Source organism: Prenolepis imparis, unplaced genomic scaffold (genome assembly GCF_030444845.1).
Source record: "Prenolepis imparis isolate NDT839.2.m4 unplaced genomic scaffold, iyPreImpa1.0 SCAF_8, whole genome shotgun sequence".
NCBI classification, from domain to species: Eukaryota; Metazoa; Arthropoda; class Insecta; order Hymenoptera; family Formicidae; genus Prenolepis; species Prenolepis imparis.
Window position 1 is genome coordinate 15,300,901 of NW_028141166.1, and position 25,982 is coordinate 15,326,882.

Here is a 25,982-nt window from a genome sequence, read left to right on the forward strand (position 1 = left end):
CCTTCGTAAATTAATGAGAAGTTATCCATCTGTGCGCTATTCGAGCATGGCACACTAATCGACATGTGCCGGTCGAACGGGAACGTCAATTTTAATGTGGTAAACAATGTCATTAGCACGCTGATATTATCGAGGTCAACGCATCAAATTGCAACGTGATAATTACACTTACCGGAGATACCAATAATGTAAATTGTTTGAATCCTGCAATGTGTTACATCAATTCATCATAGTTTACAGTTCATTTCTTACATATCATTTAATATATATTAACATTAATTTGCATTTTATTTAAGAACACTACACTGAGTTTAAATGCAAAATTGTTTTTCTTCTAGGAAAAATTGTGTCATATTTAAATATATATCTTATGGTGATGAAAAAATAATAATCATCAAAAAATTAAATGAGGTAATAACAGAAAATAATTGGCTGCTAAAATTAAAAGTAAAATTACTTTTATATCATTTTTCATAAATATAAATATTTTGTATAATTGTTAAAAATTTTTAAAATATAACATACAAGAGTGTAATTGTACTTGAAAAATCGATAGATGATTGTTTAAACCATTTATTATACGCTTAATGATTAAACAATATATTTCAGACAATGTAGTTACAGAGATATTACCGTTTAGTTACTTGAAATCGCACGTCGAGCGATCGATTCTCCTTGAAAGCATTGTCCAGTCATTAACATTCTCTTACTCTACGGGAGAAGTTGCTGCGCGGATTTTCACACATCAGCGAGAACTCTTCATTCAACGACGCTGAATGGTGCGTTCGTTGAGTGCCATTCGCAGTACGAGGGATTATTCCCGTCGAAAATGTACGATATATGGCCGTTGGGGACGCCTATTACAGGATAATGAATTAATGGAGGAGACAGGGGTAAATGAAACAAATATTCAAACTCGCAGCACCGCCGATCGCCGGATATGCCGTCTTTTCTCGTTTTTTTTTTTCGTGCCCGCTGATGGGTAGAAACATTTATTGCGATCATAAATTCCTTTTTTGATAATTATACGCGGTATATTTGATCACTCGCCTAATTGAACCGGTCATTCCAAAAGGGAATAACTTATAAAAAATAAACCTTTTGAAACGAAAATCACGCATTCTATATTTGTTTTATCTAGTCACATGGATCCATTAGATCGGAACGATAAAAATCGCGGATTTTGTTTCTCAGCAAAACGGCAAAAAAGTATCAATCATCACACAAGCGTACAGTGACATGACCGCCACTTTTATTTTGGAAAACAAGTCTAGTAGATCGAAGCGATCCAGCGGATTTTGCTTTTCGGCAAAACGTACAAAAAAGTAGCAATCATCAGAAACGGACAATAGGTCATGATCGCATCAGTCTGCTGCTTCGACAGCGAATAAATCCAGCGCGACATATTTTCCACGATATTTCACCACTAAAATACACGTGAAAAGAGCAGAAGCCAGCTGTGCGAGGGGAAGAGAAAACGAGATCGAAAATCATAGTCGGAGCATCGTGCGCGTATTGATACACATCGGAAAAGTCTCGCCGGTAAGACCGAATTGTTCTCTTTACTTTCAGTGGCATTTATTAATATCAAATATTTTCACCACCTGTTTCTATTCCTAGCACGACGCCCCAAGGTTAAACGCGAGCAACGCGTTGTATGCGCGACGGTACGCTGAAATCCGCAGGGAGATGTTCCTTGCAACTCGTAACCAGAAACACGATCTCTCTCGTGAACGTTGGGTATAACTAATTTCGACGTTATAAACAAGGTCAGCGGCGCAACGACGGAGGATAATATCGTTAGGCTGCGTTGCATCACGGCAGGATTATCGCGATTAATTATGTGCGCCGGCTACGTAGACCAAATATACAAGATTATTCTGTGCATGCGTGTGTCGCTTATACATTCGGATGCAGCTTGAATTCGCTCAAGTCGAGCCCGACCGACAGAAATTACGGAACTATTACAAATCATATGTGCTTTAGTATACCAAATATTTCGAATAAATCAAGATCGTTCCTTCATTCGGCAAGATTTTCACTAAATCAAGGGTTTTCGTAATAATTTATAATCATCGAAAATATAATATTTTGTGAACAACGTGACTTTTCTAATATAATATTAGAAAAAATATTCTTACGTATAATTAGAACAATTTTAAGTTTTATTTATCTTTTTTAATTGATAATTTTTTTTTTTGCGAATAGGATTTTATCCAAAGAAAAAACGTGTTAAACACACGATTCGCGAGGAAAAGAATTGTCAATTATTTTTATAAGAATAAATATGAAACGGCTGCTGTGCTCAAAGATATAAAAAATCTAAAATTTACTATTGTCTTGAAATTCTTGACAATAAATGTATCTCTAAAGTTTCTAAAGTCAGTTAATTAATTCTTTCCGTTCAGCGATAGAGTCGGCTCAAGTTCGCTCGCGTTGTGCCAACTTTCCGGCGGATGCTGTGCATTAAATTCGGCGATTCCGGCAGTTCGTAGTTTACCGTCAGCTTTAAAAGGAAACTTTCGAAAACACGCAATATACACATACTTCTTAACTTTGTCGGCCTCGCGCTCGTTCGTTCGTTCCTACAGCCGTTCCCACAATTTTTCATCGCGCGCATCAGCGACGGTGTGCTCTGTGTGTATGTGTCTATACGTGTGTGACGAGGGTGATAATCAAGATTAACAAGTTCTAAACTCCGTAATTTGTCAGTGTCAGGATATTCACGCGCGGTTAAGGATTATCGGCAGCCAGCGCTTGCACTTTCGATCGGGGGGATGCACGCGTGCAAGGTTAGCAGCTTGCTCTGATTTTCGGAGCAAGGTCGCATCCAGGCAAATTAGGGAAAATTATGCCGGCGAAATGGCGGTGCGGCGGCCTGGAAATATCGTCGCTAATTGTGACACTCGTCGTAGACCGATTAAACAATTATCGTTTCATTATCGGGAAAGCACGTTCACCGCACTCTTGCTTGTAACATCAATCACGTCGGATAGATTGTCGCTCGAGTACATGCGTTTTACGCTCGTCGAAGAGCGGAAAAGAGCATTACTTGCGTATTAGAAAAAGGAACATTGCAATTCTTTTTCGAATATTTCGAGCGAAGCAGTAAAATGAATATGATTGAACAAACATTGCGTCTAATGTTCGAATTAGTGAAAGATGAAATAAACGCGACATGTGATTGTACTGCACTTATTTTATCATCGTTAATTATGCACAACATTATACTTAAGCCGATCGCATCGTCTTTGATATTGAAAGATGCGAATTGATCAAATTTGCGATTATAATTTTTGCACATATAAACACTCTTAATTTCTTTTCATTTTAATTTCTTTTTTAAAAATCTGTTTAATAATATAAATATGAAATATTTAATTTTACGAATAGTATGTATCATATTCCAAAAATTATGCATTGTTATATTCAACTAAGTTTAATCATTTTATTATTTATTTAAAATACGAGAGAAAGAGAGAAAGACTTATATTTAATTTATTAATATATTTTTACATCTCAATAACGATTTGTTAATTTATTGAATTTTAATAGAAGAATTTATATTGTAATCAGTAACAGTGTAATTAAAGAATAAGATTTACGCAAAAATTTTAACAAAAATTTTTGATGAAATTATCAGATTGAATTTAGTGGAAAAGATTTTTTTTCACAAATACAAACATCTTTTGCTGATCGATGCGAACGGTTTAAGTCTGAAGAATTCTTAAACTTGACTTTCAATAAACTTTGAATTATAAAAGAAATTTGGCACGATAGTTTCACATCCTAGAGTACTTAATAGATGTTCGCTTGTATGCGCGCTCGGCTTGCGAAGAGCCATTCAATAGAATACATAGTAGCAAGTTGAGTTTGTTATTGTTTAAGTCTCGACATTACTTTCACTTGTGTCCACCGTGTACCACTCATCAAACTCGGTGCATCGGAAAGAAAATAATATCACATTCTAAATGTTCGTTAATCCTTGTTAAAATCTTGCCAGTAAAGCATCTTAGGCCGTCCGTGAGAAAAGATGTTACTTTCGTAACTTCTCGGAGCTGTATTTCTTCCACCTTGCTGTATTTATGGCACCTGTCAAGACGCGAACAAAGCAGCTAACAGCATCGTACGATTAACGACGCTGCGTCGTGACGGCAAATGTATCATCGACGTTACTTTAATGCATCCGTCGTTGGCGATCGGTGATGCTCACGCATCGTAGTTTGATGTATCACGAATAGTTCCGACCCGCGTTATCAATCTTACTTTCACACGCGCCATAAGTAGGACGAGCACTCTCGATAAAGTATCTACATCGCGCGTGTGATTTTTTCTACCGTTTTAAACTTAACGCTTAATTGCATAAGTTGTCCGATGAGCGTAAATAAATCAGAGTCTCTGTCTCTCTAACAACTTTCATTCGTATACATATACGTTTTCATACTCACGCGCATAGAAATTCCAGTTTGCACCGAAGTCGATATGGTTTATCGAACTCTTCGTATCAGCTGCTGAAAGAGAGAATTGATGAGGCTGTCTTCGTTTGTATTAACGTTAATTTTTATTCCATCGAATGTGCACGCGAATCGTAGACGATCGATCGTGAATATTATCTTAGCGGGAGTTAATCCAGCGCTCTTTCGATACCATCTGCCTCTGCATTACGACCTAATATTTCTTGTTCCAACATGCGACACGGAATGTAAGCGATCGATCGATAGAAGAACGGATGATATAGTGTGATTCATCTGAAAGTTATGATGGCACTTTATTCCAGGATAGGATTGAACTTTTTTTGGTCCGACAGATAACCGTTCAATTACGTGTGCGAACAGGTGACCCATTACGATACTTTTATTATATCAATCTCTGTTTTGAGACATGATATTTCCTGAATACACACAGACTAACAGATGATAATCGATCATTAATAATCTTGCAGTGATGATATCCTGCTTTGCATTAGCATGCTGCATTGTTACATATCCCTCATTGAATTGTAATTAAACGCGCGTAGAGTGGACTAAATGGCTCGATGGCGCAAATGATCACAGCTGGTCGACGTTATTTTGTTCGATATTGCGCAAAGTTGATAATCTAAAGGGATAGTAATCAATCACAGCCAATCTCGCAGCTCCAAGAGAGTTCCGATGCCACTGATATCAATAACAACGATGCGTCTTCAACTGGAAACACCATGACTCTACACCGCCGTTCTACAACTTCGGCGAGTAAACTAGGGCACTCACATTCTTGCACGATACAATCCGCGAGAAAGAATGAGACACGATTAATGACGACATTACACAATTTCGCTAACACACATTTCGGATTCGAACACGCACGGAGTCTTACACTCACGCACGTCACAAGGTCCAGTTCGTCTGCAATACCAGCTTAAGCGTGACGAACATGGTGAGCAAAGCTGTGCAAGCCATCACTGACGGCGACGATGCCATGCTGTGCTGCATAGCGGCGGGATTGTCGCCTTTGAAGACGTGCACCAGGACACGGGCCGGGTGAGCGTTGTTGGCCTCGCAAGTGTAATTACCCGAATGGCGGTCGGACGCTCTTGGCACCTCCAGCCAGCTTTCCCGATTTGCGAGATCGGTGCTTACGTTCACGCCTTGATCGACGTCATAGTTGATCATACGAAAATTGTGGTACCAGAAGACGTATAACGGCGCCTCCGTCGACTTTTTCACCAGACAGTGAAGCTGCAGCGTGCTGCCGGGCCTCACGAATTTCTCCGCCGGGCCGGCTATCTCCGTTCTGGCTTCTGAAAATGGCCGAACGTGACACGTGAGACGTGAGCCGCTTATAGCCCTGGATAGACGTCGGGGCGGTATTGTTTACTGCTATGGGTGTGCGGGAAACGGGAAGAGAGAATAGCTCGTACGGGGGAGCGACAGGATCTCGGGCACGTAGCATCAGGGTTTCTCAAATGATTATCGTGGTAAGGAGATTGCCATAGCGGGCGATTATCTTTAAAAATTCAAGTAAAATTCATCGCGTATAAAATTATTATTCTACTATAAAAAATTTTGCTAGAAAAATGGCATATTATTCCGTATTTATCACTCTGTCGTAGCATTTTAAAAAAGATTCATCTTTAAACGCGATGAATTTTTGAAGATAATCACTCGCTATGCTAATCTTCTTATCACGGCAAAAAAATATATAATATATGTATATATAAAATTTCAAGTTTTATATCTATATTATACCCTGTTCAAGTGTATAATTTACGAAATACTTTTTAATAAATCCATCCTAATAAACTGTTTTTAAATTTTATCAATCAAAAGATGCGAACGACAATGATTTAATTCATCCACTTTTTTAAAAAGTTTAGCTACTTCAAAATTCGTCTTTATATCGTACTCGACTAACTATTCAAAATAGCTGTCTAAATATGTGTACATACATGCGCTGTAATTTGGCAATTATTAACGATCAAATATACGGTAATTTATTAATGGTCGTAATTCGATACTTCTCTGACGAGGAAAACCCCAATGATATTTGGTCTACGAGATTTGTGGAATAGGCAATTGATGTAATTGCCACAGCAGGGTGATTTATCGGAAATGCTGACATAATGTTTTATCCAATAATATTAAAATTATAATTAACACGCAAAATGTATTACATATATATACGTGTTTGTAAGCAGTATTTGTATGAAAGCATCCGATTGATAATTAACTTTTCATTTGGAGTAACAAGTCCGCATGTTGCTATTTCCATTAGTCGAATGCCAATTGCATTTATGACATTCAGATATTGAAGAATATCGATTATAATTCCGATATACGATATTTTATTACAACGATAAAAATATTAATATTTTATTTCAACTTAAGCTTTGAAATACAGGCTGAGCAGAAAAAATTTTATTTGTTATTATTACGTATGATTATAAAAATGTTGAAAAAAACTTACAATATTTTGTAGATCTAAGAAAGCTCTTTTTACTGGACAATGTGATTCAACGAAACGTGTTTTCCATCGTGATTAATTACCTAGTAAGAGTGAATCTCTTGAGGTAATTAATTTCTGGAACAATTCATCCCATTGAGTTATTATCTATTAATTAAGTATTCAATTAGATGTTCTGGGATAATATGTTCCATAGAGTACTTTTTCTCTGTAGAATAGTTGTCACCTGTGATAAATATTGCTATTCACGGAAATTGTAATTTATATTGGCGAGAATGACAACTTAACGCTCGAGAATGACAATTGCTGCTATTTCTATTCAAACCGCGCAAAATAATAGCGTCAAGAGAGTATTATTATGAATTTCATAATTCAAAATTTACTGGCTTTAATTACTTTATCAGTTGGTATTCAGTGTAACGTGATATATTTTTAGAACAATCAGTCTAAAAGGATTATTAGTTCAATAATCAAGTCAACAATCGATATCTGATATTCATTTATGTTAATCATGAAAATTTAATATATTCTATTTAAAAGCTGTTTATTTTAATTAAACCTAACAAAGTTATTTGAATGAAAATGATACATATTAATGAAAATTGAAAATTGCGTATGCATAGCGATAATACCTTATACTATTACGGATTATCGCCATGTAGTGCTAATCAATCAAAAATGGAATCAATCATGGAAAGATAATCTTCTTTTAATATCTGTTCCTGTTATCAATTGTTGTACTCGCATAGAATTTTTAACAAGTTTCATCGTAAATTCAAGCCATTTATTCTTTCATCTGGATTCTCGATTGTCTATATTGATTTTGAAATTTGTAAATCAATAACAATATATGACACAGAGAGAGAATTCTCAGAAAAATATTTAAATCGAAATAGGATTGATAAATTCATGATTTGGGTGTAGCATTTCAAAACGATTACGAACGTGATATGATTTGATATTTTGACAGCTACATTTTGGAAAAAAATTTACGTTTGCTGCTGGTTATCTACTTTCGTGAAGCACATCGTATTAGATGTCAAGTATTTCAAACAATTGATTGATTTTCAAAAACATTCGCTCCGACAGTAGATTTTTATAAATATTATTGACACATCGCAGTGTGTTAGACATTTTTATCAGTGATGAATATTATTTGTATGACAGTAGTAAGTATAAAAATAGGAAAAAAAATCGCGACTCTACATCTTATAAAAGTAAAATCTATATACATATATTACACTGTATAAATTATTATTTTCTACATTACTCTTATTACATTACTTATTCCATTACAACTTCATAAAATTCGTTTTCGACATGAATGATAAGAACGATATCTTATACGTTCGCAGGCATCATTTATAATAAGCATCGGTTGAGTTTCATGACACGGGAGAATTTTGACTAAGAAGGAGTTTCTGATCCTGACTTTGAGAAATACTGTCGAGATGACTCACGTTTTGCGGTATCTCGCGAGGAGCGAGGGCGAATTTTAAGTCCGCTCACGCCCTGGCGCATTTCACCCTTTCACTCGACGCGACCTGACACGCCGCGCGTCGACGATGAGGGTGGGATGCAGGGGAGAAGGAGGAGTGAAGGGCATTATAGTGGATCAGGTGTGCGAGGGGGGAACACTGTAAACACGCCGACCAACATTCGCGCACTCCAGCCATTCTAGATACGCTTTTACTACTGGCCGACTACTGTCACGACCGCGAACGATAGTCAAAATGTGATTCGAAACGTTTGCGCGCGCGATCTGAGGGTATCCCCAGGCCCCGGAGTGAGTATACGTCGATTCCTGTGGGAGCTGTCGCAGTTTCGAACCGCTAGAGCGTACGCCCTTGTCCGATGCTTGCCTGAACAATTTTTTGACAGCCTTTACAGAGCGTTTACGCGGGCCACCCCTTGATGCTTTATCGCGGCGAGAGATCCCAATGTCGTTCTTGTAAAACGCGACATTTCGATTATGAACTCGCTCCGGGTTCATGATAAATTTTCTCTTCTTGCGTTTACAGACTTCTTGCTTTCTTCTCGCGACGAGAAATCTAAGTGCTCCGACAACAAAACAGCACAGACTATTTCAACGCGATAAATTTGCATCTTTTTAATATCACTCAACTGTATGCGTGTATTAAAAAAAAAGGGATTTGCAAATAGCTTATAATTGGTAAAATACATTTAAACCAATATCTTTTTGATTTGAAAAGGTTTTTTTTTACATGTGTGTATATACGTATTTTTACAATACTTTCATATTTTTAAAATTTTGAAAAAAGATTTGATATTTTGTGATATATATTTTACTTTCATGCATTCACACCTTGTACATACATATAAAACAGTTTCAATTGCAACGCTTTTTCGAGTTTGATTTATATTAAATAGCAATCTGTATCATGAAATAATCGAATAAATTCATAAACTTTTATTTCTCTTTGTCGCTTTCGGATATCCTCGTGATATTTTTTTTTTATGTAATGCAAAACAAATTTTCAATGCGGACCATTAATGCAAACGAAACGTTGCTATCTCTCTCATCCCGTTACACAGAAGTGTAATAAAACCGACATAAATATCGCGGCGTAGATAGACTATATCACGTGAGAAATAACATCGGTCCGCTAAGGATTAATAATTCAAAGTCTCTCGCGGGTGTGGAAAAGAAATGTTACGCCATTTAATAACAGCGATACGGTTGGTGAAGTATCATTCGCGACTTATCAGACGTGCTGCATGCCATCCGTAGTAATTAAATGGGAAACTAAGAGGGCTGTGTAAATTAGAAATTCGAGATGTTACGCGCAGGAAATTGGGCGGCTTATATAAAGTACCATGGAACATAATATCGCGCATACTCGCACATCAGTTATTGGAAACTTAAGGACGATGTGCCGTTATCAGGTGATCAAAATCAAAGTAACTTCGCTAAGAGACATACTGTGAGAGAAAGAGGGAGGGGAGAGAGAGAGAAAGAGAAGAGCTCGAGGTGATCCTCTAAGAACGAAATATGCTCGGAGTTGGAACAAATGGACGAAGGAGTCTCCTCGCGTCTCGCTCGGCGCGCCGATTGTATTTTAATGAGAGCTCATTAAGGCCGAGTTTAAAACTTCATTTCAAAGACAATATCACGATTATATTGATTCGAAAGTTATACTCCGGATTCCTTCCGATTCACTACCTTCATTAAATTCACCTTCCCCTCTGAGTTCTCATTCTTAGTATTCTCAATTGGATTTTTTCCATCCACTTGCCGATATGTAGGTGCGTTTCGACAGGTTTATCTCAATTTTCTTCATAAGGGTATATATGTGTGTGTGTGTGTGTGTGTGTGTGTGTGTGTGTGTGTGTGTGTGTGTGTGTGTGTGTGTGCGTGTGTGTGCGTCCTCAAAAATTAAAATTTGATTAAGCATATGACTATTATACTCGCATAATTAAATAAATAAAACACGCAGTTATTTTTAGTTAATTAGAAGAAGGATAATCAGATATATACTGTGTCGTTTTACAAAATTATTCTATTTTGTAAAATAATGCAAGTAGTTCATTCATGCGTGGACATGACTTAGAATTAAATTAATAATCAATAAGAAAGAATTAAATGCAAGTAAAACTATTAATTTATGAAAGATAATAGAATCTCTCTCGTTGTAAATGTGTAATAAGTAATAAATTTATTTCCGTTTTCATATTTTTAACTTTATTAAGTATGTTCAATTTAATTGTGCCCCAAAGTAGCAAATTGTGTGACAAAGTAGAAATTTAAATAAAACTTATTTAATATAAAAGCTGGAATAATTAACTTTAAAACTAAGTGAGCAAGCATCTATTATTTAAATTATAAAATTGCGTTAAAATTTTTTCAAAATCCTAATAATGAAAGCAAAAGCTCATGCTTCTGTTAACATTGTTGAGCATTCTAATATCTGATAATAGATAATTCATCAGGTCCTACCTTTTTTCCAAAGCTTTCATGCGATAAAAAGGTCAACAAGGGGAAAATACCCTAAATTCTGCAGACAAGAGCACTTACGGGGAGAAATATAAATATTAAAGACACGTAAGAAAAGACCTTAGTTACGTGTAGCGCGCCAAGATGCACCAAGCAAAAACACGAACCGACATCTCGAGAAAATTACGGTGCTGCATACATAAAATATATACTGTCAGGAATTAGAGTACGCATTATAAACAACTTGGCATTATAAATTTGGCAAATTAACTTTGATATAAATAAGAAAACGTAAACAGAGCGCGAGTGATTCATCTTATAATAAGTCGTCTAAAATAAATCGATCCTACAGAAATGTTACTTAGATTATATACATATATGAAATAATAGACACATCTATACAAACACACATACATGCACATATGTAACACAGTTTGTTGCGTTCTATATTATAAACAATTTTATATTATATCATTATATTTCTTTATTTATTTATAAATAACCTTATTGATAATTAGAGCATAAATCAACTAGATCAATTAGCTGAGGAAAGAGACAAGTAATATTTATGAAGATGGATATTTAGTCTGTGAAGTCACACAATTATTATAACGTATGAATTATTAAGTTAATCCTGCATATCATCTTTTCTTTTACTTTAAATATTTGCGTTACGCAATCATATCAACCTAATGTAAAATCAATCCGATCAATATGCGACTTGATCCGTCGCATTCAATTCCTTAAATTGTTTTCACCCTCGTCTTTTGAAATGTTGAGGCTAAAAGAAACGCGTGTGGGCAGAGATGTATCGAAAGCATTTTAGACGACGTTACATAAACATGAAAGAAGCAGTGAGAAAGACTCACATATGTGAGTGTAATTCACATGTGCAAGAAATAGTGAGAAGCAAACATGAAAGCTCGAGAAAATGATATAGATAAAATTACAATGTTTACCAGATGATTTTAAAATTCTTTTGTACAAAAGAATATTAAAATAATTAAAGCATACAATTATAAAAGCTGTGAAAATTAATATTAACTGTAAACAAGTAAAAATGCGTAACAGATATTCTTGAAAAATGATATTAATCAAGCTATGTTCCTGTTACATTCTTGCGTTGCAAAAAGAAATATAAAAGTTCCAGTATAATTTTTTAAAAATTTTATAAAATTCTTTCTAACAGAAACAAAATACTAAAAAGATATATATACTTTCTACAAATATATAATTATTGCGATAAAGATACATTTATATATTTGATAGAAAGTTTTTCTGTTTGAAGAAAGATGTAACATTTTAGATAAAAGATATTTTCCTATAACAAATTTCAATTTTCTAAGTAAGTAGATAGAATCATCTTTTGCTATTTAATTTAGTTTTATGCTTATTTTGTCTTTATATATATATATATAAAGATTTCTATATACTAAATTTATGAAATATTATTTATTCCAGGTAATATCTATCGGCATGAAACATTAATGTTAACGTAATAGAGAAAGTATAAAAGATGTTGTTAGAACATAACAAGAGAAATATTCGGATATTTAGGTAAATATATATTTCTGTTTTATTTCTCTCAAAAATCCTTTCTCTTATTCTGAATTATTTTTGTTTGTTTGTTCACAAACAACAAAGTATAAACGTCAGTACTCGATAATATGTAGAGATATGCATATAACTCAGTACATTTTTTTTCTAATACAAACATTTGCAATAATTTAATCTGTACCATACATGTTTTCGAAATGTGTAAAAAATATTAGAAATAATTTATCTAAAAAATTATTAAAAATTGTCAGAAATCGCGATTAATCATAAATGAATCTGTATGCTAGCAGTACTTTATTAGGAAGTTATTGCTTGGAAGAAATTCCCAAAATCATGAGTGCAATCGAGAGTGCTAAAGCTCAAAAGGCTGGATAAATGACCAAGGCTCAACAGCGCGTGCTGCGAGGACATAAATATCAAAAGCATCCTTAGGAAAAGAGTGGTGAAACCGCGTAGAGCGCGTCGAAAAAAGGGCACCGAAATCCCGAGAAAATTAGATAGTCTCGCGCATAAGAGATGCGCGCTGGAAAAAGCCGAATCTAAATGCAAATATGCGGCTGGCTGGCGCGCGTGCATCGAGAGCTGGGCGTCGGGTCGAGTCGAGTCGAGAGCGTATTTCGTGAAATTTCCGCGACACAACAACGGGAAAGTATTTTCGCGCTATCGATCTCCCCTCTTTACGCGTCTGTCGCTTAATAAAATCTAAATAAAAATGTCTCGTCAGGTAACGGCTCACGCGATTCTCATCCCAGGGAGGGTAACGTCGAGCACTTAAAAATGTCATGCTCCCTTTTTTTCCCTCCACCCTTTCCGACGCGACCAAGAGCAAAAAAGTAGATAAGTTACGCGAAAAACATCTAGAAAATGTTACAGAAGCATACAAATTGTTGAGACAGTTAGATAGGCATTACAAGCGAGGGATAAAGAGAGCTTCATAGATGCAGCCTTATCAGTAGACCGACAAAAGCATTGCGGCATTCTTTGCTTACGATGCTCTTCACGATCCTCTTTTCATAGAAAAGCTAAGATATACGGTATATACATGCGACCGCATATGGGAAAATTTGCGCGTTTTTCTCATACGTTTGCGCACGAATTGTGTGCGTCCGCCTCTCTCGTCGTATATACATATACAATATATATATTTATTCCGGACAAAGTGTGAGTTGAATATCATATGTAAGGAGACGCGATGAGATGTGAAAGAAACGCCAAGATGTTACTGTCGACGAGTTTTTTTTGCTAGAAAAAATAATTTACTATTATTCGATTATATATACAGTTTTGCACGACGAACGTCTGAAACGTTAAGAATTCCAGAGGAAAAAGCCGTAATACAATTTACGAACTGAATATTGTTATTGCAAAAAGATTTTCTTAATGTAAAGTATAATTTTCCCTTTTAAGTGTAATCCATTTTCATTACTATCCTTTAAGCTTTTACTATTTAGAAAATTAAATATGATATATGAAAAATGAGATAATAGGGAAACACAGCTTATTTTTCTGATATAAATTCTGATATAATACAATATATATAAATTCACATTCATAATAATAGTATAAGTTATAATTAAACTGAAACAGAATTAAACTTTAAGCACGCGTTATATATAGAGATTACACCAAATATTAAATAAAGGTAAATAAAATGTTTTAATATAATATTTTATAAAGATTAATATAATAAGGAAATATAATTTTATTATAAAAGATCTTAACTGAGTGTATAATTATATTCGTGATGAAATGTTACGCTTACCGACGACGTCAAGCAACAGAAATATACTCGTAGGTGGATGAGTAGACACTTGGCACTCATATAGTCCGGCATCCCTCGGTTGGACATATTTTATTTGAAGAGTCCAATCCTCGCTGTGGTGGAAGTGAATTGCCTGAAACCGCTCGTCGTTGGCGTACGTCGTCAGTCCTACAGTCAGTAACTCCTGTACGTTCTTTCGCTTGATCCACGACACCTGCGAGTCACAGAAGAAAGATTTCTTGGTAAAGATCCGACAGTCGTGGACAGTATTCCGATCCAAAAAGATCAGAAAAGAGTATTTTTGACGACAGACTTTGCTTTATATCTGTGCCTCGCAATTTCTGGACTATATAGTCAAACAAAATATCTTATATCCTTACAAAAAAATTGAATTGTGATCAATATACATAAATTGTGTAATAATTTTTTCTGTAAACACAATTATAATCGTATGACAATATTATACATAATAATTGTAAACGTAAAAAAGTTGTTAAATTTAAAATTATCCAAATTGCGAGATAAAATCTTTCCATAATTTCAATTGGAAAGTGACAAAATTAAAAAATTCGAAAATCATACATATATGTAAAATTTATATTCAATTCATATATACACATTGTAAAGAGATTCGATTTTAAATTGCCTGAAAATTCTCTCGATTTTAATGCAACAAGAATGGAAGAGAGAGTCTATAATATAACAAAATATATAAATAATATAACATATAACAATATGTAAGATATATATAATGCATATAATATAATGTATAAAAATATGTCTCATAATAACTTTTCAAATTATTTTAATATTATTTTAATATTATTTTGCGCGAATAATTAAAATGAGTATTATTTTCACTGCTTTTCACTATTTTTAGTTCACTGCTTTCAGTTGCTTTTATATATGATGAAAAATAATAATTTGCTATAATATTTGGCTTTTATCTCATATGATAAGTCGGAATAATCAGATTGCCAACGCAGCTGTCACAATTGTTAGCCATAACAGTCACACTACTGCCCGTGTATAATGAACAGTAATCACTGTCCGTTTATAACTGTTACTAACTACTGTCCGACATGGCGATCCGCAACTACTGATACGTCCGTAGAACACAAACAGTAACTGCTAAGCGTAACTATTGTTCTGCAATCTATACGCTTGGTTATTATATTAATGACTCGTGTCTTAATTTTACATACGTGGTTTATATTATGTAAAGATTAGTTCTATAAACAAAAAAATATATCTTATGCGTATAAAATATATCTAACTCGAAATATATCGTGACATTTAGCAAGATTTAGCAACTCTGTATTCTGTAAAAATATATAGTTAGGTAAAAAAACGGCATATAATAAAATAAATTGCTATAATCTTTTTTTCTTTTACATTGTCGACCATCAAATAATGTTTCATTATACGAAAATTTCAGCGTAAAATCACGTTATAAGTGCACATATAATTTAGAAAAAAAAAAACTTTGCTTTTTTTGTGCTAATTTGCAAATCTATAAATAAAATTTCTTATATTTTTATAGAAATATAATCACACATATAAATATTGCGTTTATAAAAACATAAGTTATGGACTCTTAATCATAAGATCGGCTTTTATTGTAATATCTCATTTGCAATTTTAGTGACTTCTCAGCGTAAAAAAATTTTATTATACATCTTTGTTTTATACCGTTGCGTTTTTCACATGAAATTTCGTTTTTTTTCTAAAAAGAAATGACATATTCTCTTGTGCATTTTCGCATATACATTTCACATTTTTTTGAATTGCTGTTTTCTGTAAAATCCATAACAGACTTCTCTACATTTAAAATCTTTGCATCAATTATTTTATTGCCGCAATTCGTATCTCCGCTGATAGGGTCATTTTGATGCGTGTTATCGGCTTAAAAGCTTAAACAATGAATACTCCCATTAGCGTGGCTTCATCACTATATAGTTAATTACGAACATCTCGTGCGCGAGGTGGAGAGAGGTGCGTACTACTACCTATACCAAATTAAGCATTATAAAGTTTATAACGTCAATGAACCACTTAACGCCGATAACCATTAAGTACACACCGGATGCTCATAACGTATACCTAACTGTTAAAAATTTGCAACGGTCAGTAACAGCGACAAACATATGTATACATACACACGTACATACATACATACATACATTATGCACATACGTACACGCGTACATAAGGATCAGTAACTACAGCACGTCAATAATGTTCGGTAACTATCGAATGTACTTCCACCTCACTTGAACTACCTGAAAGCCACCAAGAAACGCCGTCAGCCAGAATAATCCGACGACTCTGCCGTGAGATGATTGTAGGGCTCGTGACCGGAATTGATCGTGAACTCCAAAGACGTTCAGATCCCCCTTGATAACCACATATTTCTTACCCCTTTGTCACGCCATTATCTTGCGATAAAGAAAAATATATGTGTTGAATAAAGAGCGTCGCGATAAAACAAATTTGTTATTTATAAATCGAAAAGTATTTGCATCGAAAACATTGCGATATCATCTAAAATCGACTTCATAAATATTATAATGTATTTTAATGTTATTCGTGAACAAATGGCAATAATATAAAAATTAAAGTTCGAATATCGCTTTTCTAATATTCTTCTATGTGTTACTGTTCTCTTCAGTTTGGCATTCTTTCGTTTTCGCATAGCATAAATCGGTGATGTTTGTTCGTAGAAGGATATACTGTAGAGAAATATTCTGCGGAGTCGATCAGAAGATATATCTCCGTAAGAAAATATTTTGGCTACAATTTGGCCAGTATCCATTTTTGCATTTCGCCAAACGGAAGTCCGCAGTTTGTAAACCTAAACTAGTCGTTCGCTGGGAATGTCACGACAGTTAATTTTAATGTGAATTTTAATGTGTCAGACTAAAGAGATTTAAAGTGATCTACATTTAATCTGATTTAAATTGAAAAATTTATATCAAAGACAACCGAGTACTAGATATAAAAAAAAATTGCATAAAAATCGGCAATTGGAAACACTAAAGTCTTATGGCAAACTTGTTTCTATCAAACTGAACCGTCTTTGTAGATTTAATATGTAGACAATGTCTGCAAACACAGAGTGTCTCGCAAACAGTAGAACGAAATATTCGTAATGTATTCGTATGTGTATATAGGTACTAGAAGAAATACCGAGAAATTTGCATAAGAAATGAAGGGAAAAATTTTTCTGGGAAAACTCACAGTGTGAAATGTAGAGAAATAGAGAGAAAGAACAACACACATAAAAAAACCAAATCTAATTAACTCTTTTATTTTAATTGACGGCATCTCTCGACTTCTGCACGTTTTTATTTTTTATCATCGCTATTATTATCTTTATATTACTATAAATTTATTATTATATTTAATCTTTTAAGTATTAATTAAAAAGACATATTTATAAAGCATATGCATGCTTCTATTTAAATGTAGCGGGTTAATTCTGAAATTTATGTTTCATAAAAAAAATATTTTATCTGGTTAAAATTGAGATATTTAATGGTAAATGTGTATGATATAAATGCGCAATTTATATATCTGTAACAATAACATATTATATTTATATCTTTTCTTTATAAAATATTAAACAATTTTTGTATATAATTTATATATTTATATATTTATATATTAGATGCTGTTTATAATATTAACTTTTAATGTTTATATCAGTATTTGTTTATAACAACTAAAAATACAAACAATTTATTCGACCCGTTATTTATGTGTTGCACGCTATTAAACCAGAATCTTTCATCTTAATAAGAAAATATTTTGTGTCATCTGAATGGCCATTAACCTGTTTTTAGTGGAACTATATTTTACAAAATAGTGTAATATGGAAACCGTCCATTAATATATCAGTAGATATTATTGCAATTACTTAATCGTACATTTCAACTATTTTATATTAAAAAGATTTAAAATAATCTTCTTGCCCGAGGAAACACACGATCGATATAGCGAGATATTACCGAAAACCCGAAATTCAGTAAAACGTTGGACTCGAGAAACATAAATATCAAAAGCAACTGAGAAAAGAGTTCATACATATATACTATTCCCCAATTGGGGGGACACAGTAAAGTACTCTCCGAAATCTCGAGGAAATTAGACGACAATGTAATAAAACATATACAAACATATATATATATGTATATATATATATATATATATATATATATATATATATACATATATATATATATATACAAACGTAAAACATAACATAACAAAAAGAAATTTTTGTGAGAAAAGGTTGTTATCCTTTATATCTATTATCATGTTTTTTTTTTTAAAGCAGATTTGCCGAGGAGTAAGGGATACTAACAATAAGATGTTTCTATTATAATTTATATTATGTATGATTATTTTTAATTATCTTGCGTATTTAATAACATTAATTATCAAATTTCAGAAAGACAGTAGTATAAGAAAAATATTTTAATATTTTAAGCAAGAAGAGTTATACAATGAAAAATATATTTGTTAAAGTTTTTAAGAGGTAGAAGAGAAGTAGATATTTAATTTTTATATAAGAATATATTATAAGTATTATAAAAATATGCATATTAAGTGCATTCATTAATTTATTATTTTTTGCCGAGCATTATGTATCGAATAAATTTAATTTTTCTAATTATGTTGTAGTAAAACTGTAATTATTCTAACAAATATTCCTTTAATTATGAAAAGATATAATCGATAAAACTGATTTATTTATTGTATAATTAAAATAAACATATATTTTTGGCATTCATCGATAAAATAATAAAATGTCAGATTAATATCAAGTCTCGTAAATACGATACATATTTTCTTAAACTCTTACCATCTTGTAAGAAAATATTTGAAAAGTATCATTGACGGAATATAATCAACTATTATGAAACGGAAATAAACATAACAATCGATATCCGTTTTCGCGTTTTCGAACAATCTACAATGCCTAAAAACCATCAGTATATGCCATCTTAAGAAGAGCTATCAGCGAAGAGATTATCCGGTGAACGCACAATGCTCCTCGAATGACAGTACCGCTCGTAGACAGAATTGACCAGCAAAATCGGAAAGGAAGAGGTCTGCTTGCGACGATAGCATCTCTTCGTCCATATATACCTTTATATTCCCCGTAAAGTTCTAAGCACCTGCTAAAGCGAGATTGAGGAGCTTTTTCTCGCGGAAAATTGAATTCCATCGATCGCGCATACGCCCGCGCCATCCTCCGGATCCGTGATGACATCGTTTTAATCGCTTCAATCAATCTCACGTAATCATGATTCCGTTAATGATCGTTTCTTGTAATTATTCTACATTTTATTATGACAAATCCCCTTACTTTTAAGCATAAAATATTTCTGCTTTGTTTCCGTAAAAACAATTATTAACTAATATTAGAACGGAAGTAACGGCAAAGATATTCTCAATTATTTCTTATAAAAGAAAACGATTTCCTATTTACTTTGTTAATTAAAATAACGTTTAATGACTTAATAAAAATGTAACATAACGGTAATAACTAAACGGAATTGTTGAGGATTATTTTTCAAATTGTTATATTATTCTTATTGTTATATACCTAAAACAATCTAATTTGATTACGATTGTGTTTATCACAACTTACGATTTTTAAAATTTTAATATTAAAATTGATTTTTATATCAGATTAAGAATAAGTAATAATAAATTTGTTATTGATACAGTATCAATGGATAGTTGAAATAAATTAAGTGTGATCGCATTTGTCGGCATGCCACAATGTGAAAATATGTCCACCGTACTGCAAGTCGAACGTAAAATATCGTTGCCGCTACGTACACTATTTGGCATGGTTTATTCGGTCAGATTGTCCCGGGAATTTATTCATTCGCAGGCCAACCATATTTCATCAAAAATATAAGAGTACTCGACTTCCTTATCTTTATTGAAATGTTTTATAGCAAACATGTACATAGCAATTTATTCAAACATGTCTTTATATCTTGAAGCTTACAATTTTCTTTTAAGACCTCGAGAAGCGCATTGAAAGACGATAAATTGAGATAAATTATCACATTCACTTTTAACGAAGATATTGTTTCACCTAACAATTTCCGATTTAAAAATATTACTTAATTTCCATCTTCTAGTTAGAATGTATTTTTTGTTTGAAATTAAAACAAAATAACAGCATTTTTATTTTGCAAAATATACTTTTATCGAATGCTTTTTTTCAAAGTATTTCTGTTGAAAATACATGATGATTATATATAATACATAAACTGCATATAAGAAATATAGTTGAAATATAATCCGAGATACGATGAGAAAAACATAAACTTGAGAATGCTCTAATGAGAAAATTAATTTATCACTTGACGGACTATAAGCTCTGTCTTAGGTACAAAAACTGTTCCTACTGTAAACTTGCTGGTAAAAGAGACGGGGATAGTCACTGTTGTTAGTTGAATGATATGGATTCAGGGACCGCTTAGGTAATGATTGCGAAATTGTCGGAAGACGCCTGTGAGGTATATTAATGTAAATGACAGAAATTGTTATTGTCGGCATGACATGGCCCTGTCGCTTCACGTGACATGATGGCGAATAGCGGTATTGTTGTACGCTGCCCTATTCAATTCGAGAAGCGTTAGATATCGGTCACTAACTCGCTTAGATTACTAATTGGGTTCAGCTCTTTTGGACCGATGCCAACCTATTGTGTAGTTATACTTTAGCAACATTGAATCGATAGAAACATGTGAGGAATACATAACACGAGCTATTTGACGCAAATATATCTATAGAGTATAAAAGTTAAATGTCGTTTTCTGAATGTAAAAATATATAGTATCTTAATTTTTGTATTTAATTTTTTTGTATTATAGATTAATTATATATTATTACAAAATGTATCGTGAAATAGAGCCTATATTTCTATTTCCAATATAGCGATGTATAATAAAAAACTCAAGTTTAAGTTAAGTATTGACAGTCATTCTGATAATTATTCCAAATTGAATAATGTACTATGCAAATTGCTAAAAAAAATTTATCGAAGGAACGTCATTATGCTCGATAAATTAAATGGCTCCTTTTGAATGAAGGCGTACTTTTTTCTATCGCTACCGAAACGAGAGAAAGGTATTCGAGTTATTTAACGAAAGTCCGGGATTCAGTAATGAACTTCAGCACAGCGAGCGTCTTATCGTCGAAAATGAATCTCTTGTCCTGGTTTCACAAACAACTTTAGATGCAAGCTTTCCAATCATTTCGTACAGTTAATGGACTATACCGAGTTTTGATGAAGTCTATGTAAAATTTTCCGTTAAGCACGAAATATCTCAAGCATGCAACTATATATACATACGTATGTACATATATATATATATATATATATATATATATATATATTTAAAATATATGTATATGATTAATTTTTTCAATTTAAAATTTATTCGATCGTTCTAAGCTTATCTTTTGTCTTTCGTTTCTTTTGCTTTATCATTTATCATCTACTATTTTCGTTCTGTTGTACATATACATATATTCTGTCGTATTCTCCTATTCTTTCACCTTTCTCTCTTTATTTCTTACATGCATATTTCCATTCTTCTATTCTCTCCAGCCTCCTTTTCGCTATCGCTTTACGGTTTCTTACATTTGTATTATGCGTTATATGATATATTCAGTTATTCAGTGCTTTTTCTTTTTCATATATATAACCCGTATATTTCTTAACCTTGTTAATACTATTTGTGTATATATTCATGTGCAGCTCTTTAGCAGATGTTATAAGACTTTGATATTCATAGAAGTATCACTTGAAAATTTAAATTAAGATTACATTTAGATTACACATACATGAGATTTTGTTTCTGAATTAAATCATCCTTTGTAGATCTTTGATATTTTAATACAATTTTCATATTTGTTTTTCAGATTTTATTTTTTTTATTTTGAATGCATTTTCGCATATGTCATATATTGTTATACAATTAAAAATATCGCTAAAATTTATTTCAATAAAGTACGCGTATGGACTAAAAACTTATGATTATTTTCACAGAAATATTGATATAAATGTTTTATATTGACATCCATTGATTTATAAATATAAAGAGAAACTCTAAATTTTGCAGTCAAAATAAAACGTAATATATCATTTTCAACATAAATATATAAAATATAGCAAATTATATCAATATATATATAGAGAGAGAACATTTCTGTAAAATTTTCATTATTTATTTTGCTTTCATGATTCGTGAACTTAGGTAAAATATGCAAATGTTCCGATTGATGATAATTGATAAGTTTCGAAACGACCACAATAAATTTGCGAAATCCGGAAGAAGAAAGGCATTTTTTTTCTGGTGATAAGATCTTGTATTATATATTCCCCCTGCTCTTTCGTATCCGCCTTATTTTCTAAACTGTCCCTTTTCAATCTTTCTTTATCCTGACATCACGACGCGATGCTAAAATTGGCATTGCCTGAACGATTTCGCGCAATTTCCGAGATGAATGTTTACTCACTGTCTGCGGATATTTTCTTCGCGGAGTCTTTTATGGAGGAAGTCGGGAGAGGACGATGCGCGCCGTTTAAAAGCCGGCGAGAAGAGTTGCAGAAAGGAGAATGATTGCACAGCTCGTGAGCAGAATTGCCCGCGTTGTCGGGAAAACAGAGCGTGGGGTAGATGCAGACTGAGGGTTGAGGAGGATGAGTCGGATAAATAGAGACCGAATGGCCGTTGGCGAATTCTTGTGTGCTTTCTGAATTCGATCGTTGAGGCTGACGCGGCAAACCCTTTCGGAAGGGGAGAAGGGTGGCAACACATTGCGCCCTGATTAGGGCCGACGCCGTGCGCCATCGGAACGCAGGTAATAGCGCGTATAGCGCATTGCGCCTAATAGGGGATTCATTAAGCGGCAAATTCGATTTTCGGCTAATTATGGGTGAGAGCGGGATATTTCCGCCCTTACGATGAGGGAGAGAGGGCTAACGCAGAGAGCTAGCGCGTCGTCACGGAAATTTAAAGCAGCTTACAGCAAATCCGGCAACGACAACGCCATGAATCGATGATGTAGTAAGTAATCGAGACGCGCTTAACGCGTCAAACGTGATGCACGTTTCGTGGGAAGCGTATCGAATGCGCGAGCGTGAGGCGCCTTATGGCATATTCGCGAATAGGTATATTATACATAGCCACCAGCAATTTTACTCCAACTTGAAGGAAAAATTATTGATAGCGCGCCTTCAGAGCTTATTACATTGTGCTTTCAATAATCGTTCTCGCTTTAAAGAATTTTATAGAACATTTTACGAAAACAGATTTTTTTTTGCGTACAAAAGTAAAACGCTCATATAATCGTATTGATTCGAGAATGCTTCCGATAATTGAGTTGAATGAAGAAGGAAAAGCTTTTTTATCTTCAAAGAGAAAATATAATTACGATAAAATTATAGAATATTATAGATTATTATTATAATAATAAATATGAAATTCTTTTAATAAATTCTTCTTGGACAACAAGAAGAATAAATAAGTGTAATTACAAATTAGCATTTTCCAAACATCTTGATAAAAAAAAAAAAAAAAAAAAAAAAAAAACTTAAATAAGCAAATAAAAACTCAATCTACAATAAAGACTGTCCGCATTTCTGAACTGCGGCATTTTAGCTAATTGACGTTACAGATCAATCAGAATAATTGATATTCTGTTAAAAGAAGTAAAGCGTATGATTCTATGAATAAAATTTTAGAGTGGCTTTTCAAATTTCATTTTTTTGTAAATCTTGAATAAATCTCGCGTGTATGTTGAACACCGTGTCATCAAATTCCTATTTTTTTTTACATTATCTCTATAAATATTTGTACTTTACATAATTAGTATCTCTTTCGTGTTATCGTTATTAAAAAGTTCTCGATTAAAAGCACGTTCTCTCATTGCGTAAATATTTTGTCTATAAATAGCGCTTGGCACGTTAATGTCTCTTGGACATCAGGATAATACGCTGCGCACAGAAGGATTCCGTTCGGTACGAGCTCCTACGGATCATTAAGCTGCTTTAGCGAAGTGATAAATACTCCTTGCACTTTACAGCTTCCAGATACAATCTCTCTCTTTCCCTGCGTCTCTCCCTTTTCTCGTGACCCTATCGGACGAGTGCGGTAAAACAAATATCATGTCATCCGTCGCGGTACATATTTCCCCGTTATAGGACAAGCAGATATTTATTTCCGAAGGAAGAAAAATTCGCGGGGGAGATAAATCTAAGAAAAGATACAGAGCAGGTTGCAGCAACGACATGAGGGGTTGAAACAACCACGCCCATATTCTAATCGATTTTATCGTCCACTTGATTAATGAACGCATCCTCGATAGAATCGAAAATAATCGCATGTAGCGAAAACACACGAAGCGGAAATTAACAGTCCATCCGGCTCTTTTGTTGCGTAATTTTTTTTCCGATACATATTCTGATTCTTTTCTTTGAAATAAAGGAGATGATACTGTTAACCGGCGAATACGATACGCGGTGAAAGGTGATGAAAGAGAGGAAAGTTGTAGGGAATAAAATGTATTAACTCGTCGGTCATGAAGAAAATCCGAAAATGCACAATCAACCAATTGAAATCGATCTATTCGCTTATATACATATATACTACCGCGCCGGCTAACAAAGTCCCTTCCGTTATATACCTATACAAGAACGCGGTTATTCTCTCCTTTTGTTTCCGAAGTATCGTGATAAATATGTATACATTTATTGGTTGCGGAAATGGCAGGACGCGTATTTAGTACACGCTATTAACAGTAATGGTCATTCGCTTCTTCTTAAATTTGATCTTAAATTCAATTGGATTCCAATCAATTAAATTGTGAGGTAATAGTCCTGGTTTTAAAAAGATTGAATGTCATTTTAATTATTTTATTTAATTTATTTTATAAGTAAAGTTATTGCATATAAAATCTAAAACAATACAAAATAAAATAAGGTAAAAATATGATATAATAATGTGATAACGATAATTTTATTATAATAATGATAATTTTGTTTCCATTTATTTCCAAAATTTATCTTATCATGTGTAAAACAATTTTATTCAAGCATTGTTTCATCCATCCGTTGTTTCATGAATTAATTAGTAACAACATTAATAGCATAATTAATTACGCAATGATATTGATAATATAATTCAATGTTCTCTTAAAAGAGATTAATTGTATATCGTATTAAAACATGTTAAATTATGGCAATCTTGTAAGAGGAAAGCAAATCAAGTAATCACCATTAAATTACATAAATCTTTTTTATATTTGTCTCAGGAAATTTTGTGTGCAAAACAATAAAATCATTAGTTGAAAAGCTGTGTTTCGACATCAATTTCTCTCGACCCTCTCTCGTTCATTTTCAAAATAGTGCGATAAATACAAGGTCTCGCATTTGTAACACACTGCTTAGCTATAATAACACTCTTTCGTACCTCTCCAATTCGCCCTTAGTAATTTCTCCCTCAGGCAGTTTCTCGAAGAATAAAGAAGCGTAATGCATGTGGAATGTACTTTCATGACAATGTACCGTACTTCAAATAATAGCCTACTGTAGACGTAAGGTTCAGTCTCATTTAACAGCATTACATGACACTTCATTCAACGTTAAAGCACCAATTTTATCGCCAATATAAATGGGCGATAATTGCGCTTCGCTTTGTGAATTTACTTCCTTATACTTTTAGCAGCCAT

The 25,982-nt window shown here is 33.3% G+C and overlaps 1 protein-coding gene across 1 annotated transcript in view; it reads right to left on the reverse strand.

Annotated features, from left to right (window-relative positions):
* Positions 1 to 562: 562 nt before the first annotated feature.
* LOC145939481 (lachesin) overlaps positions 563 to 25,982 on the reverse strand; it is an 89,575-nt gene continuing 64,155 nt past the window's right edge. Inside the window, exons 4-5 of the mRNA XM_083043811.1 lie at positions 14,217 to 14,430; positions 563 to 5,779 (exon numbers count right to left, since the gene is read on the reverse strand). Of these exons, the coding sequence (XP_082899937.1) occupies positions 5,367 to 5,779; positions 14,217 to 14,430 (627 nt within the window). The 3' untranslated portion in view covers positions 563 to 5,366. The remainder of the gene's footprint in view (positions 5,780 to 14,216; positions 14,431 to 25,982) is intronic.